General features: G+C 51.6%; 1 protein-coding gene across 1 annotated transcript; it reads right to left on the reverse strand.

Annotated features, from left to right (window-relative positions):
* Nucleotides 1-335: 335 nt before the first annotated feature.
* Nucleotides 336-3,933, reverse strand: LRRC3C (leucine rich repeat containing 3C). Its single transcript, XM_012659808.1, has 2 exons — nt 3,825-3,933; nt 336-1,152 (listed from the first exon to the last, which is right to left on the reverse strand). Exons 1-2 carry the CDS (start codon nt 3,842-3,844, stop codon nt 336-338), a joined length of 837 nt encoding a protein of 278 aa, XP_012515262.1. The 5' UTR covers nt 3,845-3,933.
* Between the last annotated feature and the right edge of the window lie 6,772 nt (nt 3,934-10,705).

A 10,705-nucleotide genomic window follows, 5' to 3' on the forward strand; every position in this document is an offset into this window, starting at 1 on the left:
GAGATGGCTCTTGGTCAGGTGCACATGTGCCCTCCTCGGTGCTCCCGCAGCTGGGCCACCTTCTGTCCTTCTCTGTTCTGTCACCACGCCCGCCTCCCCAACCCCCGCCCACGACTATGGACTCCAGAGCTTTGGGTTTTCTGAGTCTAGCACAATCCAGGCACGGGAAAGGCACCAAAAACTCCAGGTACCAAAGATGGTGTTGGCTGAGAGAGAGACAGAGAGGGCAGGTATTCAGGGGAGACGGAGAGGGAGGGCGGGATGGGACTGCAGAGCGGGCAGAGGGAGCGGACAGAGAAAAGGAGCGGCATGGGGTAGGAGGGTGCGCCCCCTCATCAGACCACCGTGCTCAGCGTGGAGGACGCCTCCACTGTGCTGAGGGTGGCGTGCACGGGCAGCACGGGGGCCTGCTTGAGGGAACGCCGGGTCTCATCCCGGTTCTGCCACACGTAGTGAACCAGATAAGCCACCATCAGCGTCAGCCAGCCCCCCATGGTGACCAGCAGAGCCACGTCTGTGCCCCTCCGGGCCCCGCCCCACCCCACCCCACACAGCTCTTCCTCCCGGGCCAGCAGCAGGAACTCCTGCCCCACGAGGTCTGGGCGCGCTCCCGGGCCACACACGATGCCTGTCCCGGTGCCTGGCGCCAGCCTCACCTGCCTGAGCACCTCCTGGAGGGCACAGTCGCAGTGCCACGGGTTGGCGGACAGGTTCACTTGGATCTGCAGCCCCACGAAGGCCTCCGCGGGCACCGAGGCCAGCTGGTTGGCAGAGAGGTCGAGGTGGCGCAGAGTGCTCTCCAGGCCCTGGAAAGCAGCCCCGGAGAGGTGGGCGAGGGCGTTATGGGACAGATCCAGCTCCTCCAGGACAGGCAGGTGCTGGAAGGCACCAGCTGGCACCGATGCCAGCTGGTTGGCATCCAGGTAGAGCTTGCGGGTGTCGTTGGGGATGCCGGTGGGCACGGTGCTCAGGCCCGCCTGGCTGCATCGGAACGTCCGCTCGCCGGCTTCCTCTGCCACGTAGCAGCCCCGGGGAGGCACCCGGGGGCTGGGCATGGTACCACCTGTGCCTATCACCAGCAGGAGGGGCAGAAGGTGACCGGCTGGTGGGAGCATGGCCACAGATTGGCATAGTCCTGGAGTGGCGTAGGATCTGGGGAAGAAAAGACCACATAGAGGAAGAGTGAGTGAAGAGAATTCCATCGCCCTGCACCCCGCCCCCCCCAGCTCTTTCTTTCTGAGGTCCCTCTTTTGGGGGTTCTCTCAGATTTGGGTGACTTTCTTACTTCTTCTTTGGGGTCTCTTTTGATCTAGAGTTCCTCAATAGGACCCTTTGGGAAAAGAGTCCCCTGGGCTTGAGGGTCGTAGGGTCTATTGATTCCAGAAGGCTGATCTCTGAGGTTTTTTGGTCCAAGGCCCTGTTGGTCATTCTGGGTCTGGGGGTTTCTAAGTTTCTGCCTCTGCCCATGTATTGATTTCTCTTGTTGGAGTAAAGTTTTCCCTCTGCCTACTTGGGTGGCTGCCAGGTGGGCCAGGGAGGCACCCGCAGGTCTTGCTGGCAGCAGTGTGCTGGAGACAAGGGGGACAGATCGGGATAGGATTTCAGGGTGTCCAGCTAGGCTAGATGACTAGGTAAGATGTGCCTCTGGTGCTGCCTTCTGAGCCCGTCCACCCTTTTCTGGAAGCACCCACCCCTCTGCCTGCCCCAGTTCTGTCCCCTCTACCCTGCTCGCCCTCCCCCTTCCTCTCCCTCCTCCTCCCAGCCTCTCACCCTGTTGGTGGCAGAGCCTTCTCCTGCGCTGCTGCCCTCTCCCTGGAAGTAGCGTCCTTGCTGCTCAGCTCTGGAGATCCACTTCCTCCTGCAGAAGCCCTGTTTGCTGTAGCTGCAGGAAGTTGGGGGCTGGGGCCCAAGAGTGTTGGGTTTCCTGGCACGTGACTCTGGGCCCAGGTGTCGGATACCTGAGCCATGCCCTGGCCAGGTGATGCCAAGAGAAGGCAGATCCTGGACCCTGATGAACTCTGCCGTGGGGAGACCAGGCCCCATTTCCATTCCCTGCCCTGGGCTCCCCTCTCAAGGCCTTGACGTTGCCAACTTCCATCACCCCTCTTCCAGTTGGGGCTGGGAGTCCAGAACCCTACTCCTTGCCCAGAGCCTGAATGGACAGAAGGATCCCCAGGTGGCAAGCCCAGGGGCACAGAATTGGGTGGGCCCCGTCGTCCATCCATTGCCTCCAGCAACCTGTATCCCCACCTCCCTCCCTCCCCCTACTCTCCTCTGTCCTCCTACCGTGTCCTGTGGCACCTTCCCTGGTGAGCCAACTTCCCTCAGCCCTTTCCTTGGAAAACACCTCTCTGAGGACCTCACCTTCTGGCTCCCTCTGTGTCCAACCCTCCTGCCTGCTGGGGGACGCTGTGGCTCCATTTCAGTTTTCTCCCATGCTGGGTTGATGGCCCCTCTAGGAGTTGGAAGGGGTTTTTCAGGCTCCTCAAGTCTGATAGGGTCTCCTGTGAGTTTTCCTGCTGATTTTGTGTTCTGGGTTGGAACTGACTCCGGTTTTCTCAATTTGCTGGTGCCCTTGGCTCCCAAGTTGGCACTTTGAACTCCCCTTCATGCTGGGAACCAAAGAGGGCTTGGACCTGCCCAGGGCCTCCAGATCCCAACCATCTTCACAGCCCGTGCCGCCTCTCCTAATTTCACTGGGTGGTGGGAAGGAAGGATTTGAAGCCAGAAGATGAGATTTGTGTTTGACTTTGGGCATGTCACCTCACCCACTGGTCCCTGGTGTCTTAGCAAGTGAGAACACAGCTGCAGGGTTGAGAGGACATGAAGATGCTTTGTGAAGTGCTGTGCAAATGCTAGTTTTTATGCTACTGTCTTCCAGAACACACTGCGGAACTTCCTCCATGGTTTCAGTAGCCAGGCCAGGCTTTCCCTCTCTGCCTCCTCTCCTGTGCTCCGCAGGGGCAGGGGTGACAAGGGATCATGAATGCGAATATCCATGTGGATCCATCTAATCCCCCCCCCAACCCTGCTTTTATTTGAGACAAGTTCTCACTCTGTCCCACAGGGTGGAGTGCAGTGGCCCGATCATAGCTCACAGCAACCTCCAATTCCTGAGCTCAAGGGATTCTCCTGTCTCAGCCTCCAGAGTAGCTGGAACTACAGGTGCACACCACCATGCCTGGCTAATTTTTCAATGTTTTTTGAAGAGATAGGGTCTCACTGTGTTGCCCAAGCTGGTCTTACTCTCCTGGCCTCAAGCAATCCTCTCACCTCAGCCTCCCAAAGTGCAGGGATTGTAGGTATGAGCCAACACATCCAGCCTTATCCATCTAATTCCTTAGCTCATGGTGGCTTATCCTCTGTAATTCCCTTGACTTTGAGGTCCAACCACATCTGCTGCCTTGGCTATCCCATGGCCTAACCTCCTGCAGAACCATCCTACCCACACCATCTCCTGGTGCTGGGGCTTAGAGCCTCAATGATTGACAGGTGGTCCCCTCAAAGGAGGGGACCATCCAGTTTAACCCTTTTAATTTGTATATAGGTAAACCGAGGCCCAGAATGCGATGAGAGTTACACAGTGGGCCAGTGGCCCTACTAAGATCAGAGCCCAGTTTCCTGACTCCTTGTCCAACCACTCCCCGCTGCCTGCTGGCACCTGTCCTACCTGCACGCCGCACTTGCCAGTGCCCGAATCCTTGCCTTGTGAGCCCTGGTGATGCTTGCAGTACTGTATGGACCCGGAAACCCTCCTGCTAGGTCAGAGAAGTGCAAGAGAACAGGAGAGCCAGTGTCACAAAGAGGAGAGAGGAGAGAGTTGCACAAAGGAGGATGAGGTCATAAGCCGTGGAGACCTTTCTGAGAAGGAAAACCGTGTTGGATTTTACAAGAGACTGTGGGTAACCAGGACCGGACACATAATTGTACAGCCCAGCACAAAATGAAACTGTGGGGCTCCTTGTTCAAAAACTGTTAAGAATTGCAAGATGATGACAGCAGGGTATAAAAACAAGTGCACGGCCCTTCTGAGCACAGGGCGGGAAGTCTCGTGCAATGATGCAGGCCACATGCCCATGAGGCTGGCCCTGTAGGTTACTGGTTTTTTTCTTTTTAGTGGGGAGTGGGTGGGGGAGCAGTTGTGCCGTGGGAGGGGCGGACTGGCCCCCTCTGCAGTAGGTTACCTTTGAACAAGCAGTTTCAGAAGTGAGATGGGGCCAGAACCAGATACCAGCTGATATCATCTCTGAGAATGTACTCACCACTGCCTCGTTCCTGTGATGTCAGCAGGGGCATTTCATAGACTCAAGTTTGTCCAAGGAATCAGATAAGATGAAATTTTCTACACGTGGGCAGGAGAAGCAAACATTTTCTGTTTGGTGCTTGTTAGTTGGGCCAGGCGCTCTGCCACTGGAGACTTGGGTGTCCATCTCGGGATAGTGGCTGAATGTGGGATAGAAAGCTCGTGGCACCCTCCCCTCCCCCTGTTCTCCTCTCACACCGGACAGGAGGTCTGGCTAAGGTAGAAGAGTTAAACCTGCCTCTTGAAGAGTTATCTCCTCACATGAGGGCGGCTTCCAGGAAAGAGTGGGACCAGGCTACGCAGCACGGCTGCTGTGGGAGCGGCAGGCAGTCTATGCACGTATGTGAGCCAATGGGGCCCGTGCATGTGGTTAACTAAGGGAGGCTTATTAAGTGTAAGACTCAGCAAAGAAGGGAGATCTGAGGGAGGCAGGAACCACGGTTAGGACAGTGCACACCGCAGGCTGGGGAGTGACAGGCTTGGAGCAGAAATTCTTCTCTGCCATTCATTCATTGGCTCAGTGAGGATTTCCTGTGAGCCCTTTGTTCCAAGTACTGTGCTAGTCAAAGGGGCTGCAGATGCTGTTCTTAAGGTGGCGGGTCTGCAGCAGTGGTTCTCAAAACTCAGCCTGCATGTTAGACTCACTTGGAGAGCTTTTATGAATTAGTTATGCCGGGGCTTTATCTGGACCAATTAAATTGAAATCTTTGTGCAAGGGATCTGGGCACGGGTATCTTTCATAAGCTCCCCAAGTATTTCTAATGTTGAGAACTGTCCGTCTGGAGGGAGACAAAGACATGTCGACACATGTCTCCACAATGCATTACTGTGGCGTCTGCCCTACCTGACGTGTGTACCAGAAGCTTTGAAGCACAGAGGGAGAGTAAGCAACGTGGCAGAACCTGCTGGCTGCCTACTTGGTAGCCATTCTGGACTCCTTCTGATAACACACACGGATCTGGGAGTAGCAATGTACTTGCCGATTGAACCTGATTGGCCTTCTCAGCCCATCAGAAATCCTGTTGCCCACTTTTCCAACCCTTTTTGCAGCTCAGGGTGGCCCAATTGTGGTCAATGACATCTAAGTGGACGTCTGTGGAAGGGGTCTCTGGGACAGTCTTTGATTTGCTCATTGGATGGGGCTGGGTCCTGCTCTTCCCCCTACCACTTTTCTCCCTGCTTTGAACACGAAGGGGTCAACTGTAGCCATCTTGTGACCATGAGGCTAAAAAGCAGAAAGGAAAAGTGAAGAGATGTTGGCCTGGAGGTCAATGAGCCACTCAACCAACACCAGCAACCTCCTACCTCTAGATTCATTATGTGAGATAAATAAACCCCTATTTCAGTGCTTCTCGACTTGGTTTCACATTAGGATGTAGGCGGTTTTGAAAACTACTGATGCCTAGGTCCCACCACAGAGATTCTGACTGAGCTGATCTGGGATGTGTCCAGTGATGGGAATTTTGAAAAGCTTCTTAGATGATTCAACTAGCAACCTAGGGTAAGAAGAATCATTACTCTATTTGGGCTTTCTGGCACTTTCAGTTGACAGCATTCTTATCTAGTACACTAACTTTTCAGGGTTCCAGGGAAGGCTTCACCAAGGGGTGACATTTGAGCTGGGCCTTCCAGGCAGGGTGCATCAGGTGGGGGAAGCACAGCATGTGCAAGAGCAAGGGAGCATGAGACAGCTCAGCTTCTAGACCACGAAGTGAATGGAGGGGGAGCTGGCAAAGGCCGGGGCTAAAGAAGCGAAAAGGGACCATGTCTCGTGGGCCTGCGTACCATGGAAGAATGGGGACTTGATTCAGTGCCTGAGCGATGGAAGGGTTTGAAAATTAGATTTGATATTTGGATCATTCTGTTGGTTGTGTGGAGGATGTACCGGTGGAAGGAAAACCAGTTATGATGACAGTCCAGGTGTGACATGATAAGGGCCTGAGTGGATGCCGTGCATGGGACTGGAGGAGCCATGACTGGGGTGTCCATACTTTGCTGTGGCCTATGAAGTGTGTGGGAAAACGCCTGGGCCAGGCCCGGCACCATCAGACATTTGTGCCACTGGGCACATCCTTCCCCAATTCCCTTGGGCCTCTGTCCTCCGGAACTCACAGTCCCTGAGATCCCTTCTAGCCTGATCCCAAGGTGTCTATGTCTATGATGGTGGGGCAGGGGAGAGGCTTAGCATGGCTGGGCCTTGGCTCCCAAGTTCAAGGCCCAGGACGTAAGCCTCTCAGACCCCCACCCTTGGCAGGCTGAGTCACAGCTCTTCCCTCCAAGATGTTAACTCCATATCCCAAAGACGTGACCTCAGGGGAAAGAAGTTCAGCAGCCCCCAGGCCCTTCCCTCCCTGATGCTGGAGACCCCCAGGGCCAGTCTGGATGGGGGGATAACTGAAAGGAAAGGAGGGGAGCTACTTTATCTGTCACGTTAGCCAGAGACTCATCCAATGCCAGGATACTGGGCAGTTTCCGGAGGAGGGCAGCAAAGGCCTCTGCTATTCTTGTTCCTTGTGGAGAAGGGCAAAGGGTGTATCCACCTCACGTTCCCATCCTTGGATGTACTCTCTCATTTGCGTAACACACATCTGAGCACCTACTGTGTACCACAGCCTCTTAGGCATTGGGGATGCATAGAGAATTAAATATCTCTGGCTGGGCACCGTGGCTCATGCCTGTAATTCCAGCACTTTGGGAGGCCGAGGTGGGAGGATGGCTTTCACCTAGGAGTTATGAGGTTGCGGTGAGCTATGATTGTGCCACTGCACTCCAGCCTGGGTGACAGAGCGAGACCCTATCTCTAAAATCAATCAATCAATCTCCCAGACAATGGGGGAGGACTGTGTGTGCACACATTCGGCCACCTGATAGCTTAGCGGTGGGCTTGAGCTGAGGTGTTGGCAGGGGTCAGAGGAGCCTGGAGGATGAAGCAGTGGACTCTGCCTGGACACTAGGGGAGGCTTCGCAGAAAAGGGAACAGGTGAGCTAGGCCTCAAGGATGAACAGGAGTCTACCAGATGGCAGAGGGTAGGAAGAAAAGCATCCTAGGCTCGGAAAAGAACGAGAGAGAGAGAGAGAGAGAGAGAGAATGGTGCGTTCTGAGAATGGGGAGTAGAGCAGTGTGGCTGTAGCCTGGGATATGTGGTTCAGGTACATACTTCAGCTAACATTCATGGAAAATCTGCTCTGTGTAGGAATTGCAAATGTGAATAAGACACGGAACAAGCCAAGCAGCTTGGCAGGAGAAGTGGATCTGTAAGAGTCACACATAAAGCCCTTTGCCTAGTGCCTGGAACACAGCAAATGCTTAATAACCTTTGCTGTGATTGCTCCTAAAGGAGGAGCTGGCCTTAGCCGGGAGGGAGGTGATCTGGGGGCAGTGGCCACCCAGAATGTCTAGATAGGTGAGGCTAGGAACAGAAACTCAATTGGAAGAAAGCCAGGGAGTCTTGTCTTGAAGCTACTGTTCTTACATCCATTGCCCTTTTGATTTGTAATATTTTCAGCTTTCTAAACTGCTTTTATTCATGGGAGAGAATGTCAATTGTCCATATCAAGGAATATGCAGATTGAGGGGTTCCTAAAGTAGCAGCCTGCCCTGGTTGTCAGAGGAAGGGAGGTTCTGGTTCCCAGGCGTGGGCTCCTGGCTGGCTCAGCCCTTTCTCTCCGCAGCCCAAAATAGCCAACCATGGGACTGGGCGAGGGAGGCAGGACGGAGTGCCCACTGGCGATGCTGCCAGACACAGCACCCTTTCCTGGCCTCCCACCCGCTCCTAGTTCTCTGGAGCTTCACTCAGTGCTCCTTTGTCTGCTTAACATCCACCCTCCCATCCTCCATCCCCTCCCTACCATGTGCCTGGGGTGTCCCCACCCAAACAAAAACAAAAACGAACTGTCAATAAAATAAGCAGCCCTTTCCTTCCTTGCGCTTGCGTTGAGTGTGACTCAACACTCAGGAAGCAGGGTGGGGGGATGAGGGAGGGAGCAGGGAATAGTAGGGGTGGAGGGTGGCATTCTCTCCCCCAGGCATCCATGGGGGCAAGGGGCTCCCCCCTCCGCCTTCTCCATACCGCCCTCACCCAGGGAATGTGTTCCCCGTTTATCACCCTGCCCATGTTTGCTATCTCAGCCAAGCAGAGGCCCCGCCACACGGAAACACCCCAAGCCTGAGGAATGTGTCTATCTCAGCAGACTAAGGAGCTCCCAGAGGGCAGGGGGAGCCTGAAACAGAGGCTCACTTTGTTTTGAAAACACGTTCATAAAAATTTTATTTTATTTTTTTCAGTGACGTCATCCTTCAAAATAGAAAACATTTAAAAGTATTAAATAATATCACATTACACAAAGTTGAAATTAGAGACTGAAAAAGATCACCCTGAATCCCTCCCTCCTGATACAAAGTCTGTTTTTATTTTGTTGAATTTCCATAGCCTAGTAGATGCCCAAATATCATTCAAATAAGGAATGAATGAATAAAAGGCAACACACATGGAGCACTTAACTATGTGCCAGGAATTGTCTCAAGTGTTTCACATTTATTGACCCATTTAATCTTCACAACGTGAGGTGGATATTATTATGAGCATCACCACCTCCATTTAGAAATGAGATAACTGAAGCACAGAATGGTTCAGTGACTTGTCTACGGTCACACAGCTGGTAACGAGAGGAGCTAGGAGTTGAACCCTGGCAGTTTGGTGCCACAAACTTCCCAGCGATGCTCTATTTTTGCTTATCTTAATCATTAATGCATGGACAGGTTTAGAAAAACTTTTTATTATGAAAAATTTCAAACACAAAAAAGTAGAGAAAATAATATAAGGAACTTCATGTCCTCATTACCCAGCTTCAATAATTATCACCTCATGGCCCATCTTATTTTTATAATATCCCCATGTCCCCGGCCCAGATTATTTGAAGCAAATCCAGTCATTGTATCATTTCATCCATAATTTTTGTTTTTTTTGTTTTGTTTTTTTGTTTTTTGCTTTTTTTGAGACAGAGTCTCACTCTGTTGCCCGGGCTAGAGTGCCATGGCGTCAGCCTAGCTCACCGCAACCTCAAACTCCTGGGCTCAAGCGATCCTCCTGCCTCAGCCTCCCCCAGTGCTAGGATTACAGGCATGAGCCACCTCGCCTGGCCCTCACAAATATTTTAGCATGTATCTCTAAAAGGAGGATTTTTTAATTAAAAAAACCAAATCTTACCACAATACCATATCATGCCTTAAAATTTATAGTTCCTTAGTATCATCAAACACCTGGTCAGTGTTCAAATTTTCCCAGTAATTTAATAAAATCGTTTTTTTTTTAAAGTCAGTTTGCTTGAATCAGAATCCAAATAAGGCTTTTGGTTGGTGTATCTCTTAACATATTTTAATTTAAAAGTCTCTGCCTGTCTTTTTTTTCCTTCAAATTTTATTTGTTAAGGGAATTGGGTGTTTGTCCTAGTTTCCCTCATTCTAGATTTTGCTGACTATATCCCTGGGGAATGCTTATGCTCTTTTTTATCCTCCTCTTTTCATATAACTTCACAAACCTTTCCCCTATTGCCTCATAGTTTTTGCAACCATATACTAAATGGCTTTGTACTATTCCATGCAACAGATATACCAGAATTTTTTTCTTGGGCATTTAGGTTGCTTTCGGTTTTCCACTACTATAAATATTGCTGGAATGAATATCCTCATATGTTGCAGCTTTTCCTGTACACGGGATGACTTCCTTAGAATGTGCTACCAGAATTGTAATCATGGCTCTGAGGCAAGAGCGATTTTTTAGCTTCTTGGCACATGGTGCCAATTGTTTGTCCAAGGGGTTGTGTGTCATCCAGCACCACATAACAGTGCTGTCACTCATTCTGAACAGTGCTCAGAGCTACTCACCACTGGAGGATGTCTGGCGAAGACATGGTAATTACGAGGGCAAAGAGTTAGAGAAGGAGAAAGATGATGACAGGGACAGGATAAATAAAGCAAAAAGTGATGTGCAATTTACACAAACCTAGAGTGAGTCAGAGCTCTGTTCATTCCCATTGTGAACCCTGGATAACAGGAGTTATTAATAGGATGTGACACGTCCAGTAATCTTTCTGTTAGACTCTGCGTTAGTCAGAGCCTTGTTTGAGACGTGGATCCAGTCTGGGTCACTGAACTTGGTGGAGATAGGAGGAAACTGGCAACGATCCAGACAGCTTGATCAACTTTATGGAGATTGGCAGAATCCCAGAGAAAAACTAAAGGCAAGTAGTTTCACTTTGGAAAAAATAGAGACATCTTTCTTGCCTCAATGCTGGGGAGGTTTCTGTGAAAAGGACAACACTCAGTTGCTTGCTTATGTCTGTAGAAGGTTGTCTAGAAGGAAAGGGGCCTCCACGAACTAGGAGAAACTTCTATAGGGCACA

Source organism: Propithecus coquereli, unplaced genomic scaffold (assembly GCF_000956105.1).
Source record: "Propithecus coquereli isolate 6110/MARCELLA unplaced genomic scaffold, Pcoq_1.0 Scaffold119, whole genome shotgun sequence".
NCBI classification, from domain to species: Eukaryota; Metazoa; Chordata; class Mammalia; order Primates; family Indriidae; genus Propithecus; species Propithecus coquereli.

Excerpts from the sequence above, each read along its gene's own strand:
- LRRC3C (XM_012659808.1), bottom strand. The coding sequence starts at position 3,844 with ATGACCTCATCCTCCTTTGT. Across the intron at positions 1,153-3,824 it reads ATGACCTCATCCTCCTTTGT|ATCCTACGCCACTCCAGGAC; the intron begins GCAACTCTCTCC and ends TTTCTTCCCCAG.